Source organism: Labrus mixtus, chromosome 16, assembly GCF_963584025.1.
Source record: "Labrus mixtus chromosome 16, fLabMix1.1, whole genome shotgun sequence".
Classification (NCBI taxonomy): domain Eukaryota; kingdom Metazoa; phylum Chordata; class Actinopteri; order Labriformes; family Labridae; genus Labrus; species Labrus mixtus.
This window is the reverse complement of record NC_083627.1, coordinates 8,014,022-8,040,070: the sequence shown is the minus strand read 5'-3', so window position 1 is coordinate 8,040,070 and position 26,049 is coordinate 8,014,022. Positions and strand designations below refer to the sequence as shown.

The 26,049-nt window shown below is 41.2% G+C and overlaps 1 protein-coding gene across 1 annotated transcript; it reads right to left on the bottom strand.

Annotated features, from left to right (window-relative positions):
- Positions 1 to 535: 535 nt before the first annotated feature.
- Positions 536 to 11,998, bottom strand: LOC132991492 (homeobox protein MOX-2-like). Its single transcript, XM_061060276.1, has 3 exons — positions 11,214 to 11,998; positions 5,646 to 5,818; positions 536 to 1,133 (listed from the first exon to the last, which is right to left on the bottom strand). The coding sequence occupies exons 1-3, from the start codon at positions 11,668 to 11,670 to the stop codon at positions 906 to 908; spliced, it is 858 nt and encodes a 285-aa protein (XP_060916259.1). The 5' UTR covers positions 11,671 to 11,998; the 3' UTR covers positions 536 to 905.
- Positions 11,999 to 26,049: the final 14,051 nt, after the last annotated feature.

The following is a 26,049-nucleotide window of genomic DNA, read 5'->3' as shown; positions in this document are numbered from 1 at the left end:
AAAATCCTAAAAATGGAGCAAAAAGTTTCAGATTTCTTCAGCCTGCAGCAGTGAAACAAGCTGTGGTGAATGCAGTCAAAGTGTGACTGCGTTCTTCAAATTCCTGTTTCTGACACTGACAGGCTCACATTGATATTCTAAGTGTCTGATAACATTACAGAAAGGTTACTCAGACCTTTTGTAAAAAGGGGTAAATATTTGTATTTATTTGAGTTGACATCGCTGAAGATCAAAAGTTAGTCGCTAGTTAATGGCATTTTTAAAATGTAATTAGTTTGTATACAAAAACTTTCTTTTTTGTACCTTTTATTTAGCATCTTTTTACTTTCGGAAGCGAAGGCTTTTTCACTTCCTTTTTGGATCGAACCTGCTCTTATTTTGAAATAAAAAAGAACTCCCAGTAGTTCGAAGGGATCATCACTTATGGAAAGTTATTGAAGGTAATATAAGTTAAAACAGTCACATTATTATATTTTCTTTTTTTCTGATTTATTCAAACATTTTTTGCAAATGAAAGTTTGTCAACTTTAAATCAAGGTGAGAAGCAAATTAAGATGATAATAAAAACTCCATTTACATTATTTCATAATGTAAAAAATCACATGAGAAGGTTTGGATTGATAGAGGTTACAGCCTTTGACTGATAAATTATTGAAATTCAACAGAAGGAGTGCAGTCACTTCATTTCATTGTAGAAACATTTGGATGTTTAATTTGTTGTTGGAGAAGACATTAAAGGTCACAGTGCAAAAAGTCCTTTCTTCAATTTAAAGCATCTCTGGAATGATCTCTGAGTCACACTTTACAGTCTTTCCTCTCAGGAAGCTCTATATGTGTTTTTTTTTTTTTTTGCTTCTCACCGGTGTGTCTGTGGCGTCTGTCTTGTCCAGTAGCACCATTAACAGTCATAGCTGGAGCTGCTGGGAGCTCTGGTCGCTGTCCTGACTGTCCTCCTCGGTGGTCGTCCTCGGCGGGCTCGATGAGCGCTGCAACCCTATGATCCCCGAAAACTCAGACGGCAGTAACGTCCCTTTTTTTACATTCACCAGTTCTTTCTCCCGTGCTGCTGCCCCCTGCTGGCCTCCTTTTACACGCTTCCACTTCATCCTCCTGTTCTGGAACCAAACTTTTACCTGAGAGGAAACGCAAAAGACAAACACGATGATCAACCAGCAGTTCAAATGTTCTTCATCAAGGTTAAGATCTTTATTCAAGCCGCTAGCACACAGGTTGCCATGTCGCAGACACTGAAGCTTCAGTGTTTAGCCAGCTCTACATCGGTCTGTAAACCTTTCTGCGTTCTAACCTCTCTTCATTTTTCAAAAGCATCTCCAATATTGATCCTAGTTTGAGCACGTTTCTGCTCGTGGAGCTTATTAGAAACATGCAGAGGCTTTTTAGGTCGGGTACAATCACTTCTATCTGAATCAGTTCTCTTGTCCGCTTCCATCGCTGCAACACCTGTTGGTTTGACCTGATAACTGGTCTCATATCTGGTAAACCAAGGGGCGTCCAAAACGGCCGTGTGGGGGTGCCTTAAAACCGCCTACCTTCTCTGGTCCAAACAAATCCAGAGCATTCAGGAGCAGAATCTAAAGTTAGAAGGAGGACATACTGGCTGCTGCATTGTTGTCAGAGAAGCCAGCACTTCAACATATGCATGTTTCCTTAATGTCTGATCATATAGTAAGATCACTTTATCATTTCAGTCAGTAGATATCTTATTGTATTTATTTATCCTTTAAATTTGTTAGAAAATGTATTTCAGAAAAACTAGTGGCTAATTTGTCTTCAAAATTGCAGCATACGTTTCTGAGCTGAAGTAAGTGTGTCCTCGCAGTCAGAGTGCAGTATGCTGATGTCTTTTCTAGTTCATGTTGCTCTCTGGTTGTGAGCGTGATGTTTGGATGAGTGATGTTACAGTTAGTATCACAGGGTCGTACTGTATTTCATTATAAACATGTATTTGCTGATGCATGAGTCACAGCAGCCTGTTGGCTCGACCTCCTCTCGTATCGTGTTTATATCTCAGAGCGTTGAATAATCTGCTGCCTCAGACCGGGACATCCAATCTGGACTAATGATACACACAGCCAGTCCTCTACTGACGGCTTCTTCTGTCACAGCTCTCTTAAACCGCCTCACTGCAAACCCCCTCCACCACTGCCGCACAAATTTATACACCAGCAGTCTGAACATTTCAAACCCGAGCTCATATATGAAGAGAAATAAACACACATCTTTTAACTCTAGTGACTTAAAATAGTGACTTAAAATGTAAAATGAAATAAGATAAGTCAAGTCCTCTGGTGCAGGCTAAAACAATTTGAAATTCTCCAGTAAACTGGGGAGATTTGTGCAGCTTTAAGGCTCTATGATACAAATCGTAAAGCTGCAGAAAGGTCCCATTTCCAAACAACATGTTTAAATCTGTAACGGTAGGTTGAGAGCAGAAGCCTTAAGATGTCAGTAAAATCATTGACGATACAGAATGAACTGCTAGTTAACAGATTTATTGGACCTCTGTTGGCGACGTTTGGAAGCAGCCAATGTGAGGGGGAGTGATGAGGGACCCGAGTCCAGACAGGAAGAACTGAATCCTGGGTGAGTTGTCCAGGCTGCTGCCTGAGCCAAACACTGATCGTTCCGAGCCAACAGACCTCTGAGGTTGTCAGACAAAGACATTTACAGGAGAGTGTAAAGAGCTCTAAATATTTATACAACCTCTACTGTCTTTTTTATCACGCCAAACACCTGAAAAGAAGTGACAAATTTGGAGCTTCACACCTCTAAAATTGTGAACAGTTGCGGGGATATTTTAAAGCTCATCTCTCTCGTGTGTCCCGATTAAATCATTCTTAACATGTTTTTTAATCCCAGCATGTTTAAGGTTCACATCATGAACTCTATACGACATGATGGCTCTTCAAAAGTGAAGCCAAATCATTTGGAGCGCCCCCTACTGACTGGCTGCAGTATATGTCAAGCTCCGCCTCCTCCATGTTAACAGATGGGACACGGGTCAAGCTTTAAAAATGAAAATACACGTGGAATACATCTTTCTCAAACATGGTTTTTGTCATAGTTCTTACTACGCTGATTTATATGTGTTTAGTTTTAGTTATCTGATGCTCTAAAAAAAAGAATATATCGCCATGATTGACAGCTCTGTTGAGAAATGAGGCTCCTGCAGGGCTGTGTGCCTACAGGAGGAACAGTGAGAGGAAAACGTAATGAACACATACACAGAAGTAATTTAACTCTCCTGATACAGGAGTGTCTGCTTCAAACACAAGAATCAGTTCAGCTGGGGGCCGAAACCCACCCGAGGGATCCATGACGTTTTATCCGTAATTTGTGTGTGTTGTTGTTCTGGAAAGCGAAAGGGAGCAGGACCTCAGTACCGTTGCTCCACCTGCTGAACTCTACAGCACAGACTTCCCATGAATGAGTGCAAGTTGCGGGGGGGGTATTTTGACTTCACTTTTGTACAACAGGAGGAGGTGGAGACATGTCGTCCATCTTTATATGCAGTCAGTGACTTTTATTATTAAAGTTCAACACGTCACCTAACGACCACACACAAACACACAGTCAGAGCAGTTCTAGAAAATAAATGAATTAAAGAGTATCAAAATAACTGCAGATAATACAGAATGTACATTTTAATCAATAATCTAATTTTGCAGTGCATTCAAAATAGGTTTAGTCACAGCTGCCCAAGTATATTTCCAAACCTCTAATTTCTCATATATCGACATATTTTAAAGAATCTCTATTTTTTAGTGTCCCTATTCTAATTCCAGCTGTCATGACCTGGTGTGGTTTCCCTATTCACTTATATCGTTTTATTTATTCATCTTTTTATTCCCTCTTCTTTCCAGAAAGAGCCTGAAACAGTAATCCGTCATTTTCCACCATGACTGTCACACACAAACGTTTCACAGCCAAATCTGAACAGCAGCACACGCGGCACGCTAACTTCATACAAATGTTTCTCTGAGAGCCTTTAAGAAAACCATCTGGAGTGTGACACACTGCATCTCGGAGTCATTTCACACACACACATGCAGAGCTGCCCGCTCACGTTTCAAAGAGTCCGTGTGGTTTGGAATCGATTAGCCTCCGAGCATTAGCATGACATGTCCAACCGTTTGCTCTTGTCAAAACACAGACGCTTTCTTCTGCTGTGAACATTTTTATAATGAAAACCAAATTTCAGCTGAAGTGATTCACTGATGCATGATGTCACTGTGCATGAAGACTCTTTAAGAGCTCACAGACTACATAAAGAAGTAATTACTGCTAAGTCTTCGACTAGAAAAAATACCTTATTTAGCTTTACTCATTCGAGGGAGATGTCAGTCAAATGTCATTAGCCCATACAGACTGCATGGTTATCCATCCTTTAAGCTGAAATAGAGTAAAGCGGGTGTCCTGATAACTTTATTTAACCTACATCAGTTAAATTAAAGGGATACTGAAAATGCTTGTTAAAGCTCCTGTGAGTAAGGTTTGGTTTGTGTCAGTTTTGGCGCCCCCTTTGGACAGATGGTGCGTCTGATCTCTGCTGAAGTTTTCCTGCACATTTGTAAGTAATGTTTTCTGGAGATAAATACAGCTCTCTTCTTGCTTTCGTTAAGCTCTTTAACTTTTCTCTGATCAGAATGGAAAGGTTAAAGTCTGTTTCTGAAGCGTGCCGTTAATCTGCTTGTCTGTCACCTACCCCGCTGTCAGTGTTTACAGGCATAAAGAAAACAATGTAGAAATCATCCTTCTGCTGATATTCTGCTTGTTTGCTTTTGTTGCTCATAAAGAGGCATCAGTATTGATTCCAACTAATTTGCATGACCCTCAGAAATCTCCTCACAGGAGCTTTAAATTCCCTCAAATGGAAGGGATTGATCAATGGCCCTCAAAGCCTGAAAACAACGCTAACCTGTAAGCGGCTTTAGCTAGATCATCAACAAAACACTTGTTATCCTCTTCAGAGTGGTTTCTTTAAATTGTTGCAAAGCAGATGATTCAAAGCAACCTGAAAATGCACCTATTTCAGATTTTACTAAGGTTTTATTCTCTTACCTTCCTCTCTTCATCTGAACTGATAAAAAAAAAAAAACAGATGGAACTGGTATTGATTACTTCATCTGCCCATTAGTTTTCCAAATTGTAGGAATTATTTTACACTGATTGCGGATTTATGGCCAAAATCTAAACTTATTCTTGTTTTATTTAAAGGTTGAAAAGAAGAATTGAAGTTTTTTTCAGCGACATTGGAATCTTGACAGAAGCCTTCAGCTGATATGCATCAATGAATGTTTCATTTAACTCAGTTTTCCCGTCATAAAGAGTCCAATGTGGTTGTTTTCTTGAGATCCCAACCTATTTGTTTTGTCTCATTGGGATAACAACGCTGTTTTCTTTGGTGATAACAGACTTATTTCAGCGTTTTTTATCGAGATCTTGAACAATTAACCCGTTAAATGTGTGGATGTTTGTCCATTTAGGGCTTACGTAAATCTTAGAGTTTCTTAGTACGTCTTGCAGCATAATTTAGATTTTCTCATAAGACTGAAAGTGTTCGACTCTTAAGACAGAGAAGGACACCAGTGGTTCCCCTCCTGTGGTTCAGCGTGTTACCGTACTTGTCTTTCAGTGAGGTCGAGGTTGACGGCGATTTCGTAGCGTCTCAGTCGGGTCAGATAGTTGTGGTGAGCGAACTCCGACTCCAGCTCTCGGATCTGTTCTTTGGTGAAGGCCGTGCGATCCTTCCTCGGCTTGCTGTTCATGTCTGACTTATAGCTCCCGTCCAGGGACTCTGAAATGAAAAACAGAACTTTTTCCAGCCACAGCTGAGCCTCCAAAAAAAAAAAGAAAAGAAAGGGGGGGCAGAGGAAAAGACACGAGGGGCGTTTGATAAAGTGCAGGGCCTCTCTGAAACACAAATAATATGAGAGCACACGATTAGAGTGCCAATCAGATTTTACTGCAGCGCTTTGAGTGCTGAAGCGCCCGGAATCAGACCGAAGTTTACTCTTGAATGCCTCCATTTAATAATTTACAGTCAGAGAAGTATAAAACTAAATATGAATGAGACCACTGCTCTCATTTTTATTAAACAAAATACTGAATATTCAGAGCTCTTTCAGAGAACATGGACAGTAAAGAATAACTCCAGTTTGTTTGTCAAAGTTTAGATTGTTTTCAGAATAATTTCTGAGATCTTGAGTCAGTGGTTCCTGACCCTTTTGGGCTTTTTAACTTTACAAAACTCTGGCGACCCCAAACATTTAAAACACATACAGCTTTTTGGGCAAATTATTTTGTTTCAATCATGTTATAGTTTTTCTACTGTGTTGAAGTTGAACATTGTAGACCACATTTAGGTTTTTTCCTGAATATTATTGTGTACAGAGGAAGAAAGACTGGGAGGACATTTCTGCTCAACAGATGATAGACAGAGACTCTGCACAGTGGCTTGTGTTCACTATATTTTTTATTAATCAATAAATGCAAATTTACGGCGACCCCATTTGAATTCCATGCAACACCATGTGGGGTTGGGACCTCAAGGTTGGAAAAGCCTGTCTTAAAGGGGACATATAATGAAAAATCCACTTCTACAGTGTTTTTGAACATTTACTTGGGTAACCTGAGTGTCTACCGACCCACAAAATGTGAAATAAACCCATCCAGTTCTTTGTTTGTGGTCTGCATAAGTCTTACAACACAGAGAAAAATACTCTCTAAATCTGCTCTCCTTGTGATGTCACAGTGGGAAAAAGAAAAACCCTCCCCTCTCCTTATATCTCCACCCATGGACTCCACCCCCAGCCTAGATCAAAACTTTTGCGCACATCTGCCATTTTATTCTCGCTACAGAGGAGTGATGTCTACGGGGAAAACTCAGGGGGGGCTCATTGCATTTAAAGAGACACACACACCAAAACGGAGCGTTCTGAGAGAGCTGGTTTATACAGGGTCACAAACCTCCTCTGGTGCTTGATTCATGTTATATTTTGACCAAAGCACAGCACAGATGTTTCATTTAAACCACAGGGGGACTGTTTGAAAAGGTGGAGAAGGGGGATAATATGTCGTCTTTAAATAATCCGCTTAGACATTTAAGTAAACTCTAACTCTGTTGTTGAACACAGACTCAGAGGGCCGAACAAACACCTAGCTGTGGGAGTGTCACCCACCTGGGGGAGGGGTTACTGCCCTTTGTGATGTCATGAAGGGAAAATCGCCAAACGGCCTGTTTGAGCACACATTTTCTGAAAAGTGGAGCAGGCAAAAGACAGAGAGGATGGACTTTTCTCATCCCTTGGGGGTTTGTTGACAGACTAGAGACACGTATTAGTGTGAGAGAAACACGGTGAAGTGTAGTTCACAACATATGTGACCTTTAAGTCCAAAAAATGAGGTGTGAGGAATAAGAAGGTAAATAATGTATGCTTTGCTGAGTCATTCAATACAAAAGTTATTTTCTGGTGACAGACTTATAGCTGACTAAACTTCTATTATTATCATGAATGCTGGAAGAATGAGTCAAGTGGAATTATGAAGTAAAACTATAATTAATGTTTTTTAAAGGGGAAACGTTTTCAGGACTCAGTGAAGTGAGATGAAGCCACATGTTGTCCATAGAAACATTAATGGACCCTACTTAGTCCTACTTGACCGTTCGTGTTGCACATAAACACTCAGCGTTTCCCCCGATTGTTTTTCGAGCTTTCACAGTGAAATCATACTTTCCTCTCATATCGTCTGTCATGAAAGTCGTATTTCAAACATATTTAGTGTTTTTCGTGGTCGGTGGACGGTGACAATGGCCTGAGTAATCCTTCAAAGTGAATAATCATTTCTGCCGAGCTCGCTGCGTAAATCCAGCCGACATTTCATTAGTTGTGTAAATGTGCGACGTGCTGACAGACTGCAGCGTGCCAGGAAAACACACACCGTCTGAGCTGTAATGTGACACCACACACACACACACACACACACACACACACACCTATTACACAAACACTTTTAGCATTGCTATTTTTCTGTCATACAATCCGTCTGTTATGTTGTTTCATTTGCTGCTATTCATTCTTTGATGTGTTTTGTTTTCCATGAAGGTTTCTATTCAGGATGGTTGTATTTCCTGACAGACGGGACGTCACTTTTTTCGGCCTTACAGTCAATAAAACGTCTATTTTAAATATTTTTAGGACAGAAACTTTGTATATTTCATCATAACTCTTTTTATGTCCAGAAAAACTCAGAGTAATAAAAAAGTGCTGCGGCCGCTGCGAGTGCCAGTGAAGTTAGAGTTAGGAAATTGGATTGGGGTTTGGTCCCTGGCAGCTTCAGTGGCTCTTTTTCAAAGTGTTCAAACTGTCAGTCAAAGATCCGGATCTGCTGACCCCGGGACGTCGACTCGGGGTGGGTGAAGGGTGGGGTGGGGGGAATCGGAAAGTTCTGGACTTGGCGCACGTTCAAGCTGCTCAAAAATTGGTAAAGATATGGTTCCTGATTTTGAGTCTTGTGGGTTTATGTCTCCGATGATGTGCTCTGTTGAGTCCTTAATGGAAAGCGTGTGTGTGTGTGCGTGTGCGTGTGCGTGTGTTTGCCAGGAAGTAAAGTTTCATTCAGTCAAAGCTTAACCTGCACTTTCTCTTCACCTTTCACTTTACAAACCGTTTAGACGAATGTGTTCAAGGCCACAGCCGGGGTCATGACCTCTGTGTGTTGTTTGCTAGTTCCTGGTTTTTTAATAACCTGAAGGGAGGCTCCATTTTACACTAAAACCGTTGCATGATGGGGGATTTTAACAAAGTTTTTCCAACATTTATCTAAAAAAAAAAAAAAAAAAAAAAATACATGTTAAAATGAATAAATTAAAACTCACAATATCCATTTTTGGAGCTCTAGGTCATAGCACACATATAAGCTGCATATTAAGCTTTAAAAATTCCACTAAGGAACAATCTGTTGATTTATTTAAGGTTCACATAAATCATCAACTAGATGAATATTAGTAGCTTATATGTGGAATATTGACATATATATAAGTGACATTTATATAAATGCAGTTGATAAAAATATTATATTTCAGATTCTTTCATGATGATAATGAAAAGAGAGTGACGAGGAGCCTCATAGCACTTTGAGATCCTTCCTAAAGAAATTATTAATTAGCCGTTTTCAGACCGCAGGAACGTCTTCATAGTTCGAGGAACCGTTGTATGCATTTTTTTCTTTCTTCATTTTTTAGGTATTTTGATCATTTTAAAAACATTTGTATGATTATTTATGATAAACAAAAATGAACTGCTTCATTCAACTTCTCATTTTCTTTCTTTGGCTTCTTTTCAGGCCCTGGTAGATAAATCTAAGAGGTTGAATCTCACTGACTGAACACACCTCAGCGTCTCTTGATGATATTAAATATAACGTTGTAGATAAATAAGAACTATAGTGTCTTTCTGTGTGCTCACACACTTTCATCTGAAACTACAAGGAACATGTTTCTGTCAAGCAGCTCCTTTCATGGACCCAAATATCAAAACTGCAAATCTCCTATTAAATGTTCAGTAGAATACAAACTAGAGACACAAAACATTTCTCACATCACTCACTGTCATCTGTCGTCCGTTTTTTTCTTTCTGACGGAGATAAAAACATTCTCCCTCTAATGTCTAAACTGAAGACGCCATATGACTAAAGTTAATCTTTGAAAATGTCCGTAAAGATATCCGTTTTTTTTTCCTTAATGGTTCCAGAATTAACTGAAAGCTGATTGTTGTAATTTGTTTGATCTTTTTTTTTCCTTCTCCTTTTGATGGTTTCCAAAATGTTTGATAATGTTCATTTCTGAGTTCATAAAATTCTACTATTTAAAATCAGATGTTTAAATGAAAAGAAGATATGATCTTTGTTATTTTAAAGGTCGATAATATCAGAAAAGCACTGAAGCTTAAAAAAAAAGACGGACTTCATCATACTTTTAACTGAGAGAGAAAAAGAGAGGTCACTGTTTAAATGATAGAAACACTTTGGTAATTATTGACAATGTTGTTTTTTTTTACAATTGAGACAGTGTTCAGGATTTTTCCTGCATTTTTTGTTGAATTGAAAAACAATAAATGACTCAGTATTGGGTCAATAATACAGAGCAGTTCTTTCTTTAAGCAGCAGAGGGCGCTCTGTGATTGTGGCTTTCCTTACTCCTCATCAGTAGTTGAAGAAGAGAGGCCTGATTATGAGAAAAGTGATATTTAGGGTTTTTAATTAAAATCAAAGAATCATAATTATTCAGTAATTGACTGATTGAATTAAATGTTTTAACCAATATTAGAAGATCATAAAAAACCGTGATCAAGTTGCATTAAAGCCGACAATGAACAGAAAGTATCGTGAGTTGAGTGTATCGTTACATCCTTAGATTTAATCTGAATATTTTGAAATGAGACTGATTTTTTTTTCCAATCATTTATTTTTTATAACAATTTCTGAATAAAGTTATTTATTAATGAATGAATTAAATCTGAAAAAAAAAAAACCATTGGTCTCTAGATCGGTCTCGAGACTTTTTGAAGGTCTTGGAATCTAAAAGCATTTTTACTCGGTCTTGTCTCGGTCTCAGACTGGGCGGACTCCATATTTAAAATCAAGACCACCACTGAAAGGCTATATTTCCACATCGTTACTGATTAGCCTCTTTATAAAAGAACAAATAACTTGAATTCATTCCTAAATTAGATATAGTTACGGTTGCAACGTTCCCGGTGCTACGGTCAAAGTGAGTGTACACAGGAGGAGGATTTTTCACTGATATTTATGGTCTGGGTCTTTACTCGGCCTCGATCCCTAAATATCTTGGTCTTGTCTCGGCGTCGGGGCAATCTGGTCTCGGGTATGTCTTGGTCTGGGTCAGTGTGGATTAACTACAACACTAGTCTCAACCTTCCTTCATAATTAATTGTTTAAGCGATGAGAAAATATTCCTCTGAAGAAGTAACGACTTTGCTATCAAATATAAAAACATCTCCATGAGCTCTGCTGTCAGAATAATTTAAGATTTCTGCAAAATCAGTGTGCCGTTTCAGACGGTTATCTTCTCGTGGCATGGAAAAGTCACATGTGAAAGTTTAAAAATGTAATTTTCTCTTGATTATTTCTTTATAAAATGCAAAATGCACGTCTCTAAACTTTGATCTTACCTGTTATTTCACTCTGTCCTTTACTGCTCCTTCTCTCTGCGTCCTCAGAGGATAGACCCTCCTGTCCATAATCCACTGATACGCCCGTTTGGTCTCCACGGTCCAAACCTGGGTTTGTTCTGCACAGGTTTGAGCTTTCTGAGCAAAGTTCTGGGGCCGAGGCCTCGAGCGGAGGCAGACAGACGCTGTGTCGAGTGTTCTGTGAGGACATCTGCAGGGGGGCGGGCCAGCCTGGCGGGGGCTGCTGGGACAGGTGAGCTCGATGTGCTGGGGCGCTGAAGACTCCATTATCCTCACCTGGAGAGAAGCTGCAGGGCGGCGAGGAGCTGGGCAGGTCCAGGTAAGAGATGTGGTCGCTCCGGCCGTGCAGGGTCAAAGGTGAGGAGGTGATGGCGGGGTGCAGACCCTGAGGGGGGGCGTGGGGGCTGCGGAGGCAACCGAACAGAGAGTGATCCATGGTGAGGGGAGACCTCCAAACCCCCCACTTCTGCCTGAAAGATTCAAACCAAAACTAGAAAGAAAGAGAGGAGACAGATTCAGGGGAGAGGGCCGCCTCTCCTGGCTGTCCTCTGCAGCCCCTCTCAGCTCAGACCTCCAGGACCCCCGCCTAAATCCCAAAGAAAGTCAGCTGAAGAAGGCACAGCAGTTGGCATTAAAAGAAGAGGCCTGTGGTTCTCCTGCAGACAGACGGTGGCTGGGCGGGTAGAGGATAAACAGTGAGGGACAGAGGAGGATCTCTGATGACAGTGGAGGACCAGGACCAGTGTGGAGGGAGACGGAGCTTCAAGAGAAGTGGTGCTGGAAGGGGAGGTGGGGGGGGGGGGGGGGGCGGAGGGAGGCGGGTGTGGTGGGGTGGGGTGTTATATATAGGCTGTAACCTGAGAGGTAGGCTGGGTTCACTGCCTCTGACCACATGCATGTGATCATCCTCCAAAATGCAACGCACAATAAATGTGAACCGTTCTGCCGCTCCGCTCAGGAAAAAGAGGAAAATGTATTTCAGAGCCGAGATATTCGACCCCGCTCGAGCTTTTTCTAGGAACTGACTGCATCAGCTGCTCGTTTTCGGATGTGGAGCTGGAGACTCAGGAAACGTGGTCTGTTCCTCTGTGGACGTTTGGCCGTTTGTTAAAGAGAGATATTTACACTGAAACGTCTGTTTTGAGAAATAAATGCAACGCAGTGATTTGAACTTTTAAACACCAGCATTTTTGTGCACTGCAGTTGACATCGTTTACACATATCTGACCGTCACACATGGACGAAAACAAGTCACAGCAAAGATATGGACATTAAAAAGACTTAAAGAGTCACTATTATCCCTCTTCTCTACCTTTTCAAACAGTCCCCCTGTGGTCTAAATGAAACATCTGTGCTGTGCTTTGGTCAAAATATAACATGAATCAAGCACCAGAGGAGGTTTGTGACCCTGTATAAACCAGCTCTCTCAGAACGCACCGTTTTGGTGTGTGTGTCTCTTTAAATGCAATGAGCCCCCCCCCTGAGTTTTCCTGGTAGACATCACTTCTTCGCTAGCAAGAATAAAAATAGCAGACCAGCACAAAAGTTTTGCTCTAGGCTGGAGGTGGAGTCCATAGGTGGAGATACCAGAATCCCACTGTGACATCACAAGGAGAGCACATTTGAAACGGAGCATTTTTCTGGGTTGTATGACATACAGTACAGACCAAAAGTTTGGACACACCTTCTCATTCAAAGAGTTTTCTTTATTTTCATGACTATGAAAATTGTAGATTCACACTGAAGGCATCAAAACTATGAATTAACACATGTGGAATTATATACTTAACAAAAAAGTGTGAAACAACTGAAAATATGTCTTATATTCTAGGTTCTTCAAAGTAGCCACCTTTTGCTTTGATTACTGCTTTGCACACTCTTGGCATTCTCTTGATGAGCTTCAAGAGGTAGTCACCTGAAATGGTCTTCCAACAGTCTTGAAGGAGTTCCCAGAGATGCTTAGCACTTGTTGGCCCTTTTGCCTTCACTCTGCGGTCCAGCTCACCCCAAACCATCTCGATTGGGTTCAGGTCCGGTGACTGTGGAGGCCAGGTCATCTGGCGCAGCACCCCATCACTCTCCTTCTTGGTCAAATAGCCCTTACACAGCCTGGAGGTGTGTTTGGGGTCATTGTCCTGTTGAAAAATAAATGATGGTCCAACTAAACGCAAACCGGATGGAATAGCATGCCGCTGCAAGATGCTGTGGTAGCCATGCTGGTTCAGTATGCCTTCAATTTTGAATAAATCCCCAACAGTGTCACCAGCAAAGCACCCCCAAACCATCACACCTCCTCCTCCATGCTTCACGGTGGGAACCAGGCATGTAGAGTCCATCCGTTCACCTTTTCTGCGTCGCACAAAGACACGGTGGTTGGAACCAAAGATCTCAAATTTGGACTCATCAGACCAAAGCACAGATTTCCACTGGTCTAATGTCCATTCCTTGTGTTCTTTAGCCCAAACAAGTCTCTTCTGCTTGTTGCCTGTCCTTAGCAGTGGTTTCCTAGCAGCTATTCTACCATGAAGGCCTGATTCACACAGTCTCCTCTTAACAGTTGTTCTAGAGATGTGTCTGCTGCTAGAACTCTGTGTGGCATTGACCTGGTCTCTAATCTGAGCTGCTGTTAACCTGCGATTTCTGAGGCTGGTGACTCGGATGAACTTATCCTCCGCAGCAGAGGTGACTCTTGGTCTTCCTTTCCTGGGGCGGTCCTCATGTGAGCCAGTTTCTTTGTAGCGTTTGATGGTTTTTGCGACTGCACTTGGGGACACTTTCAAAGTTTCCCCAATTTTTCGGACTGACTGACCTTCATTTCTTAAAGTAATGATGGCCACTCGTTTTTCTTTACTTAGCTGCTTTTTTCTTGCCATAATACAAATTCTAACAGTCTATTCAGTGGGACTATCAGCTGTGTATCCACCTGACTTCTGCACAACACAACTGATGGTCCCAACCCCATTTATAAGGCAAGAAATCCCACTTATTGAACCTGACAGGGCACACCTGTGAAGTGAAAACCATTTCAGGTGACTACCTCTTGAAGCTCATCAAGAGAATGCAGAGTGTGTGCAAAGCAGTAATCAGAGCAAAAGGTGGCTACTTTGAAGAAACTAGAATATAAGGCGTATTTTCAGTTGTTTTACACTTTTTTGTTAAGTATATATTTCCACATGTGTTAATTCATAGTTTTGATGCCTTCAGTGTGAATCTACAATGTCAATAGTCATGAAAAGAAAGGACACTCATTGAATGAGAAGGTGTGTCCAAACTTTTGGTCTGTACTGTATGCAGACCACAAACAAAGGACTGGATGGGTTTATTTCACATTTTGTGGGTCGGTAGACACTCAGGTTACCCAAATATATGTTCAAAAATACTGTAGAAGTGGATTTTTCAAAATATTTCCCCTTTAAGTCACAAACACAATTATTGATAGCAACAAGTTCTTGACTGCTGACTCACTTTAGAAGCAGAGGAGTTTCTGGCTCACCAAAGTGCATGAAGAGTGAAAGGCTTAAAGAGGTCAAAAAGCTCCAGCAACACAAAGATCAACTTTATTAACAAATTAGACCGACGCGTTTCAGCTTGTGGCTTGTCTTCGTACTACAAGTGTTGCTGGAGCTTTTTGACCTCTGCTCACTTTACTCATTAAATGAAATAAATAAAACTTGAGACTTATGTCGGCTTAGACACTCGATTGGACCTTGTCTTTCTAGGAAACACAAGTTAACTGATTTTAGTACATTTTATACACTAAGCTCCTTTACAAACTTTGAGCTTTAAAATGGCATTTTTTTTCTTTCCACGATTAAAATAAAGTTTTCAGACGGATTGAAGGAACATCATGATCCCCAAACTCCTCCAACACGTTTCTTCTTTATGATTTTGTCCTCACACAAACAACAGTCTGACCTTTTAATGAAGAGAGAAATATTGTTTTTAGACTCTGCACCACAACAAAGGACACGTCACGTCTTTATTGTTCTTCTTTGTTCTTCTTTTGGCTTCTCGAACGTATTAAAGAAACTCACAGAAATAAAAAACAAACTAAAGAGCCGATTTATGAACTCGGAAATATTTTCATCAAAAAGTGGAGAGTCAGTAAAAAGTGAAACAAACCATAAACTGAACTTTTATAACATTGAGTATAAAAGAAGAAACTGTTTAATAATATGTTTATTGATAATTGTTCTTTCTTTAATTAAACTCAGAAACATAATAAAACATCTCATGTGCAGTTTTATATTCTTTAAATAAACGGCCTCTAATGGTCTCAACTTTTTAATTCTGAATTATTTAATGATATCAAAAAGGGCGGGAACATTTTGAGGGAGTCATCGAGAGGTTAAGATTGTCATCTTTTTAACAGAAATTATAAAACTTTTTCAAAATAAAAGCTCAGGGACCTATAAAGCCTTCTTCAGAGGCTGAGATCTAATCAACGTATAACGTGTGGAAGTGAAAGAAAATAATATAAATCTTGAATAAAATCAACAAAACACACACAAGCAGACGAACACGTGGCATTTTATCCATAAACATGCACGCCGGCCGTACAACTTGCACGTCTGATTATTTAAATAAAAGTCCAATGTGTATGCACGCACACGCGTTGTGTCAGTAGTGCACGCAGCCTGACTGATTTTTTTTTTTTTTTTTCATTGACTTCAGGCACTGGTTTCTGAATCGACAGGATTATTATTATTTATCTGGAAAAGTTGTTCAATTTAAGTTTTTATGTAAAGATACTGGAGCTGTTTTTTGCTTTGATTATCTGACTGGTTTGAGACACTGCTCTGTAAAGTTAACACAACATGTCAAGCTTTCTAAAAAAAAAAAAATATATATATATATATATATATATACACCTTCAGCACACACACACACACGTATGAGTGTTTTTAGTTTGAAGTCATTTGTTAAACACTTCCTGCGGTGGGAGCTTTTAAATTAGAGTTGGGTTGTTATTGGAGCCTCGGGATGCAGACACACACACCTCACAGAAACACACACACACCGCAGAAACACACACAAACATGCACACACTGCCCAGAAACACACATACATACACACACACAAGCGCAGGACAGAAACACACACACAGGGACACACTGAACGGTCGGTCTCCAGAGCTGCTAATGATCCTAATTGTTGGATAAACTTTGTGTTTGTGCTTCGAGACCTGAAACACGAGTCCCCTGGATGTGGTTCATGCTGGATCCTCGGCTGAGGCTTTGTGGTGGTTTGATGCCGAAATTCCTTCCAAATGTGCTCGACTTTAAAGCTAACTGCAGCTTTTATATATTTAAATCAGAACTGATGGATGGAGACACTTTCTACTGCATACATGGATTTCAATCTGAGGAGGAAAGGTTCCTGGAGCTGCTGTGGGGGCGACTTATTGCTGCACTAAAGCTCTCTGAGAACAACTTTCTCACTCACATTCACTGTTTCTGCTCCAGTTATGAGGCTGCTTTAAAATCCACCTCTCTCCTCTTCCCTCTCCTCTTCCTCTCTCCTCCTCCTCTCTCCTCCACCTCTCTCCTCCACCTCTCCTCCTCCTCCTCTCTCCTCCACCTCTCTCCTCCACCTGTCCTCCTCCACCTCTCTCCTCTTCCTCTCTCCTCCACCTCTCTCCTCTTCCTCTCTCCTCCTCCTCTCTCCTCCACATCTCTCCTCTTCCTCTCTCCTCCTCCACCTCTCTCCTCCACCTCTCCTCCTCTTCCTCTCTCCTCCACCTCTCTCCTCTTCCTCTCTCCTCCTCCACCTCTCCTCCTCTTCCTCTCTCCTCCACCTCTCTCCTCTTCCTCTCTCCTCCACCTCTCTCCTCTTCCTCTCTCCTCTTCCCCTCTCCTCCTCCTCTCTCCTCTTCCTCTCTCCTCTTCCTCTCTCCTCTTCCCCTCTCCTCCTCCACTCTCCTCCTCCATCTCTCTCCTCTTCCCCTCTCCTCCTCCACTCTCCTCCTCCATCTCTCTCCTCTTCCTCTCTCCTCGTCCTCTGTCCTCCACCTCTCTCTTCTTCCTCTCTCCTCCACCTCTCTCCTCCTCCACCTCTCTCTTCTTCCTCTGTCCTCCACCTCTCTCTTCTTCCTCTCTCCTCCACCTCTCTCTCACAGATGTCTGCCTCGCCCTGTATCGATAAGAATGTGAAACAAATCGATTGATAGCCCGATAAAAGTAATGACCCAGTTTTCCTGCATATTGTGCTAAGACGCTTCAACCTCGTGAGACTTGGAGATGACCTTGTATTTTTCACGATTTAATCCTTTTTTTGTCACATCTTTTATTTCTAAACGTTAATCGGTATCATTAAAAACAACTAAAATTTCTGGTTTTGAGTTGGACATCGGGGGAGAGAGAGTGTTGGGTTGCCTGCTCCTGTAAAAATGGTGTGCAAACTAAACACACTTTGAATGTTCATGTGTCTATTTAACATTTTCTATGTAGACTTGGTCTGCTATGAAAAACTGCTTTATTTTATTTTTGATCGACATGAAGGAGTTTATTAGTTCAATAATAAAAAATTCACGGACTCAAAGACACTAAAGTCCAAATCATTGGTTAAAGGTAATACTGCCCTCTGCTGACAGGCTGTAGGTAAAACATCAGTCTGACATGAGATGAACATCTGCAGCAGGTTATGAAGCTTCATCTTCTTGGACGTTTAAACATTCATCTTCAGTTTATCTTCCCAAAAGATTTTATGTTTCTCACTCAGGCAAACAGTCAAGGCTTGAGTTCAACATTTCAGTTTTTCTCCATGAGCAGGCCATGTCTAGTATCATATTTACATGATACTAGATGCTAATTTTCATGCACGAGAGGGACAATTACTTCAGAAAGTTTAATCTGGATCAAAATAATCTCGATTTGTCACGTTTTTGCGATCCAGGATCAGCTAATCCATTTCACTTTTGTACTTTTTAGTAGTTTAAAATTAAACCGGATTGTATCACCCTGCTCATATACAGATTTATAAAGATTACCTTTGCTTTTAAATTGGATGACATACTACAGAAAGTGTCCACAGGGGGCGCCAAATCCACACAAAATGAATAATACCCACAGATTTTTTTTTTTTTTTTACTTTAAATTTCCCTTTGACTGACTTGGAAATCAGTCAGCGGGGACATCCCTGAAAATTATAAGAGTGGAATATTTGTAATTCTTTGTAGGTTTACTTTTGGCCTTTTATGCCTTTATTTAGAGGTAGGACAGTGGGTAGAGTCAGAAATGGGAGAGAGAGAGAGAGTGGAGTATGACATGCAGGAAAGAAGCCACAGGTCAGATTTGAACCCGGGCCTCCCGCTTGAAGAACCAAAGCGTCTGTATATGGGGCGCCCGCACTCTGAGAGCAGCTGTTTTAGTGTTAGTTTAAGTGAAAGCAGTCAAATTTGAGGGTTTGATTCGGCCGTAAACACAAACCACATGTTGCTCTGTCGATCTGTAATCAACTCAGGGAGGAGGAGGAATAGAGAGGGGGATAAGGAGAGAGAGGGGAGGGAGAAGGAGGAGGATGGAGAGGAGTGAGAGGGAAAAAGAGAGATGAGTGAGAGAGGGGGCAGCGGAGGAGAGAGATAGGGAGGAGAGGGAGAGCAAAAGAGGACAAGAGGGAGAGAGAGAGAGAAGGAGAGAGAGGGAGGGAAGAGGAGGGAGAGAGAGAGAGGAGGAGAAGGAGATAGAGGGAGGGAAGAGGAGGGAGAGATGGACATCCTGTTGTCTTTCTAAATGAGCCGTGTTGCGTTAACATGAACCGACCTCTGTGAGAAATGTGACAGTATCAAAAGACTGATGACGTGTGCACGCCTGTTAAACCCCTGCTACAAACATCAGGAAACCCCTTTTTTTTAATATCATGAATCAAGTCAAAGAAATATTTTAACACATCCTCACCTCTGGATGTGTGAAGACGGTTTAAACAAGAGTGAGTGCACCCAACCCCGGAAAAAATGTAGATCTTCATACAGCGTTAAAGTGTTTTTTAACCAACAGTACACATTCCAGCCTCTAGGGGGAGACAAACAACTTCTGTGGCATTTAAGAATCATTCACAGTGATATGAGTCTACGCTACACTGATGCTGCTGAGCTACACACACACACACACACACACACACAGACTCGTACAAAGAGTGTTGACCTGTGGACACTTTGTTGTCTTTACAGGATATAAATGAGTTTTATTCTGCAAACTCAAGACCTGCAAATGTCAATGAGTCATGTGAATGTATACTTTTATTTCAGTTAATATCTGTAAGATGTTTATTAAGAGATATAAGTCTAAAATCCATGTTGATCTGAGGCTTTTTTTTTTTTACTTTTAACATCTCATAAATTAGGCCCAAACCAAATAATCTAAAAATAAACCTTGGTACCCCATGGCAACTCACCATACAACAACTGCAGAAATAAAAAAATGTAGCGCTCTCAGATTCTGTTCAGATCTTTATAGAAATTAGTGGAAGCTCTAAATATTATATTTTTGTTTAAATCATTGATATACAGAGGGTTTTTAAAATTAATATAAAGAGACCTGAGAGGAGTAAACTACTTGCCCACAAACAGATCTCTTTTAGTCTTGGGTTCCACATTTGTGTCTTGGTACCTAAATAGTAACTTCCCCCTTTCATACTCACCATACATCAGATTGTGTTTATGTAAGAGCTCAGTCAATAAACACTATAATTACTCTGAAGTGGGGAATCACAACTGTATTTATACTTTTGGCTGCCTGGGGCCTCAAAGCCGACCTCTTTTCACTTTGGGCCATTTTAAAATCTGACGTCTGCTTCTGCTACGTCCTCGAGGTTTGGTGCTTCATTCACTGATTGGACATCAGATCGCTGCAGCTGTTTGTCTGTTTCTTTGTTTAATGTCTATCAAAACTAAGAAGGGTTTAGACTTTGGATTCCAACAACAATGGCGAAGGAGAAACGAAACGCATACGCACGCACCACGACCCAGCGACAACGTCCACTGTTCGAAAATGAAGCCAATGCAGAAGTGAAAGAAAAAAAAAACTGCAGTACCATGAGTGTCCACTTGAGGCTTCAGCCACCATCATCAGGCTTCAAAACTCCAGATCCGAAGCTATTGATAGAAACCTTGGAAACCCTCAAAGAGATGACACACTTCAGCAATCAGAATGGATGGCTCAATTAGCAGAGTTGTTACCAATTAAATTCAGCAGCAAGAGACATCCATTCAGGTTCGAGAGGTGGGTATATTTTCTGATACTGTTGTTGTGAGAAGACCAATCAAGCAGACCTGATGCCTGCTGTGTTGCCATGGTGCTTTCCTACACTGATAGTTTGTGTTTGTGCAACCAGTAAAACAAGACCTGAAGTGTGTGTTGTTTGATCACTAAGCGAGCAGAAATTCAACAAAAATTTCAAATATATCAGAAAGTCGTGATTGGCCGTTGTGCCCCTCCCTGTACACTGCGGGGAAAATGACAGACGATCAGGCTGAAATATGGCCTGACTAAATTTCGGTCAGAATTGGCCTGAAATCACACGGTGTATTCACGGTTTAAGGCGCAGCCAGGAAAAAAGTCTGGGTAAGGTCAGGGTGAGAACTTGGACATTAGCGTTCACACATGCAGCTCCTCTTGTAAATTTAGGGACATTTTCAGGAGTTTGGTGAATGTTTGAAAAAACCCACAAGACTGTGTGCAAGGATCAGAGAAGTGTACTAACAAGTGTTCTAACAGAAGTTACATCCTTTCGAACTGGATTAAAGAACTATATTTTAGCCGGCCCTTGACCTTTTATCATTGCTACATTGTTTTTGAACAAAACGAAACATTCGTTTTTCAAGAACAACAGGATATATTCAGGAAAGTTAATCGCAAGCAAGCGGACGATGGTTATGACCTCTACATTATAAGAGTGATGCATCTAATGAAGCAGCTTCATACGTTTGTTGCCACTCTTTCAGTCAAAGTATGATTATGCAAAATCTCACATAGCATTGATTTAAAGGCAAAAACTGTCATTTTAGCATCTGAAGATGTTGCTTCGTCCGCCATTGTACATCGTACTTTTTGTGTCACGTCATTCCTCCTGAGACCCCCCCCCCCCCCCCTGTCAGTTTCCACTGTGAGGGTCGAGTGTGAATAAGAAAAATGGAACATTTCCAGGACAAGCTTTGCTGAAATCTTTGACATTTTCAGGAGTGCATGAGTGAAAAAGTCTACTGTCAGCTCCTTCGGCCCGGGTGTGAGCAGAGTGTCCGGCTCAGGCCACAGCTGGCCCATCGTGCAGGGGTGAGGGGTTGAGAGGGGGCAGGGAAGAGCGGCCGGCCGGCCAGCAGCTCTCTGTTTAGATGAATATCAATCTCCCAGGCCGAGCCGCCACCCCCCTCGTCACCCCTGGGCTGCCATTGGTCCAGAGGAGACCAACCTGCAGCGGCCGGTGAAAGCTGCTTCATCAGTGTCCGTCCTCTGACAACAATGAGTCTGAATCACTAATGAGCCCCGTCCAGGCCGAGGTGTCCCCCTCTTCTCTATTCTCTCAGTGGCTTTGGACGTGACCAGCAGCCTTCTGTGGTTCAACGCTGGACCAAGGAGGAATGAAACAGACATGATTTGATCAAATAAACACAAACTTTAGCTTTATCACCAAAGAAGATACAAAGCAGGAGGATACAGAGGGAAACGTTTTTTCTATTGGGATTAATTTTTGATTTGATTTTTTGAGAAGTCTAAAGGGGAAGAAGCTTTTGACGTCGAGGAGGCTGTGGAGTAAAAGAAACCAAAATGAAACCAAGAATCCTGCTCACCTGCCTGGCAGCTTTCTACTGTTTGAGTAAGTATCCCTTTAAATCCACTGGTTTATTATTTTGGTTCAGCGTTTTTTTTTTTAGAGAGTTCAATGTGACGGCTGGGGGAACTTTGCCAAGTCCAGAGAGCAGAGGATGCTCCTGCAGCTGCTGCAACTTTGACCTTAACTTCAAGTAAATACAACGTTCAATGTTTGGCATCAAAATCCTTCCAGTATGTACACTGATAACCTCCATCGTCTTATTTAAAGATCCATTGAAGCTTTCTGTAACGTTGGCAACATCTGTGTTCCAGCAGTTTTGGTTTATACTTCTATTACTTTATTTTAAGGTTCTTAAATTGTTTCTGCTTTGTCCTCATGTAAGTGTAGTATCATATAAGTAGTCCAGGTGTAACCAACATTGATTGATTGTCAATATCTAAATGCTTGTGAATCTATTTCCACTGAACCCCTGTGCACATATGACCAATATTCAAACTCAACGGGACTGTAAATATCAGACTTTAAACTTCAAGATCTACAAAAACACTGGATTTGATTGCAGATTTCAGAAATTTGATAGAAAAGCCTTTCAACCCTTTAAGCCAGATACTGTGGCTTCCTTCCTGTGGAAAGCTTCATGAACACTAAACTGATAAGAGTTAAGCATCAAACTGTTGTTTCCAGGGTCAAGAATACACCTTCATAGTCATGTTACATGAATGTTAAAATACCTCAGAGTCCATTTAAATCTATTTTTATTGAAATATTGAAGAACCTTTTTGCTTAACACATCGTAACACTTGATGCCTCCAAGTTAAGGATTGAATTTTCCAAAATAGGCCTTCTCAGTGTGCTTAACACGAACTGAGGTGTAATGTGAGGTATCTCTGAGAAATTGTCTTTGGCTCTGTTCTCATATTCCAATCCAGGTTTTAGCAACAGCAGGGATGTAATGACTACTAGAAGCTCCTGTCGATATCTGCATACACGTGAATCAATTTCCACTGATCCCCTGCATTAATATATGCACAATATGCAAACTCGGCGTGACTGAAAGTGTCAGGATGTAAACACAAACCAAGCACAGAGTCAACCAAATACTGTGATTCATGTATAGTTTGACAAAAATCTGATCCACAGCATCTTGAGGCCTTCATTGACTAAAGCACAGAAACATCAGGGGGAACTTCTGTTTAGAGTTCATCTTCAATATCAAAGATGAAGAACCTTGAATGTTGTGGAGATCATTGAAACATGCTGTACCTGTTAATCTGTTTAAGATCTTATTTGGAAAGTTGTTGGAGATGGTCTTTCCAAAGATTATGCAAATTCTGGAGCCATTGTGTCACTTTCTTCCCACCAAACAGAGAAAGCAGGAGGCCATGGACTGGACATGAATGTGGGGGATGGAGTGCAGGGGGGAGGGGGGGGGGGTCCTCAAAATAACTCCCAAAATATAATAACACCAAAAATAAGTGATAACTTTAAAAAATCAATTTTCATGAAACAACAAAAGATACAAAATCAAGTCCATCCAACTGTGACAATAACTCGTTCTTTAACTGAAATGTTTTCTCCAACTGAATAAACAACGGCAAAGATTGAAATATAAGTTACTAAAACATAATCCAGGGTCCGTGTGTAACCTCTTTCTGGAGGTTTTAGGAATCATAAATACTTCCCCATTTCCTAACTGGGGGGGGTTTTACCATTTTAAAGTTGCTAGAATACAAATGTTAGCATAAAGTCTTAAATGTGCTAACTTGTTTGTGCAATTTGCACGAGCACATTGCCTCCAATTTGTGGTCATGAAAACAAGAAATTACCCCGATAGTGTGTGTGCCAAGGACTCCAACTTTTGTTGCCATTGCTGGAAAGTTATCGATATTGTTTGATTTTCATTCAAATCTTAACCAAGGTTAAAATCCTGGTATAGTGAGAAATGTTAAGTAGACCTCGAGTTTATTGGTTTCAAGTTGAAGTTGATATTTCTGTTAAAATCAGGGAATATCTTTCCTCTTTTATTTTATTTTTTTTATTTGTTGGGACCCTAAAATTAATCCCTCTCCCCTCCTCCCTCTAATTAATTCAAATATTCAACATTAAGAGAAAGTGTTCTAGAGAATATTAACAACTTGAGCTCCAAGTAATTTCAACTTTTCGGTTGTTTGATTATCACAATATAAAGTTTAAATTTAAGACCTGAAGCTTTATTTGGGGGCAAACATATTTTATGAAAGAAATAAATGAAGCTTTTCTGCAATGGGGGAGGGAGGGGGGGGGGGTCAGCGCAGACGGCGTAGGCGGCTCCGTCTTTACCGCCGACTATACAGAGGGGTGAGAGTCACTGACCTCTGATCTCCAGGAGGGGGGAGGGCTGTGGTCAGTGCTGCAGTCTGTAGAGGGGGGAGGACAGAGACACAATAGACCCCCCCCCCCCCCCCCCCCCCCCCCCCCCCCATCCATCCTCAGCCTTCAGTGACCTGACCCTCACACCCTCATCTCCATAACACTGCCCCCGGTCTGCGCTCAGATTGAGACCTTATTAAAGATATGTGTGTAAGAGGTAATCCCCCCTGCAGCTGCCCATGACCGTGTCCTCACAGCCTCCCCTCCCCAACGCCGTGTCATGGCTCCTCACCCACTCCCACAGCAGAAACACCCCTCGGCTTAATCCACAGTGGGACACAATGGGGCCTGTGGTGGTCCAGGTTTCCTGCGGTGTGATAAAAAAGAGGCTAACATCTCAATCTGTGCAGAGTTTAGGCTAATGCTAACAGGATTTGAGCGTGTAAAGGTGCGATTAGGAGGCCAAATACCTTCATCCAATCACGAGCTGACGTTATGAGGCGTTCAGGTAGTCTGTGAGCTGAAGTCACTAGATTCAGTAAAGTAGAACGCCCTTTAAGGGGTCCATTATCGAGATTTAATGTACGACATTGAGGCCAGTAGCACCTTGTAACACCTGAAGGTTTGACTTGTACCTGAAACCATCCCAAAATGTTCTGATGCGTTCAAAACGAGGTTCACTACTCCTGCTAATACAGTGAACCAAGATAAGCTTAGCGATGCACACACACACTTTGTCAATTGTCAAGATTAATGAGAGACAACCTCTGGCCAATCAGAATCAAAGAAAGTTCAACCAGATGATGTCATAATCATAACCAAGTAGTTTCAAGAAGGTGATCCGGCTTGCGTCCAGCTTGACCAATAGGATATCGGTTCTTTACCTGTCAGAACATGTGGAGTCTAAGATAAAGGCACAAAGTAGCATCTGTTAAGGGTCTGTTTTTTGGTTCCCTTTGGCCTCTCTCTTAGTGGGACTTTGGATTACATTTCGAGGTACCCTTAAGCATCTACTTCTACTTTAGGCCTCAGTTGTAATGTCCCTTTGGTGTCTTATCAGGTAACCCCCTTTAGCATAATGCTCTATGGTATTTTTAACCTCTGTTTTAATGTTAAGGGTGTATCTGTTTCAAGGTACCTTTCACATCTGTCTTTGGTTTTAGGTTTCATTTTTTCCCTATCTTCTGTCTTCAGTTTTAAGAACCTTCAAGGTGCGTTTGTGGTAGCTTTAGCTTCTGTTTCAAGGTACCTTCAACATCTGTTTTAAGTTACTTGTGTTTTACTTCCGTGTTTCTTTTATGGTTCTTCAAAGGTAGTGATAGATAGAAACAGGTTTTCTGATTATGCATAATTTTATTCATACTGCGCCAATAACCAAATTGTTCATTTTAACATTTAGAGTCATTGCAACATGATTGAAAGCACACGTGACCTAATGGTAACTTTTAGTCACTTTCCTCTTCTACTACCTTTCTTCCATTAGTTTATAGTCTGATCAGTCCAGTAGGGCCTTCACTGATGGTGCACAGTGATGAGTCTCACCTGGCTGTTCCCTCCTCCACAGTGTGTTTGGTGAATCTGAGCATCCTGTCAGGTTTTTGTGTTTAATAAGATTTCTTTAATACGAGTATCTGCAGCCTCTCTGATTAAAGCTGCAGGACAAACAACGAGGCCTCCTCTCCATCACATTACAAATTAT

Excerpts from the sequence above, each read along its gene's own strand:
- LOC132991492 (XM_061060276.1), bottom strand. The coding sequence starts at position 11,670 with ATGGATCACTCTCTGTTCGGTTGCCTCCGCAGCCCCCACGCCCCCCCT. Across the intron at positions 5,819-11,213 it reads AGGACAGAGTGAAATAACAG|AGTCCCTGGACGGGAGCTAT; the intron begins GTAAGATCAAAG and ends TTTTCATTTCAG. Across the intron at positions 1,134-5,645 it reads TCGACCTCACTGAAAGACAA|GTAAAAGTTTGGTTCCAGAA; the intron begins GTACGGTAACAC and ends GTTTCCTCTCAG.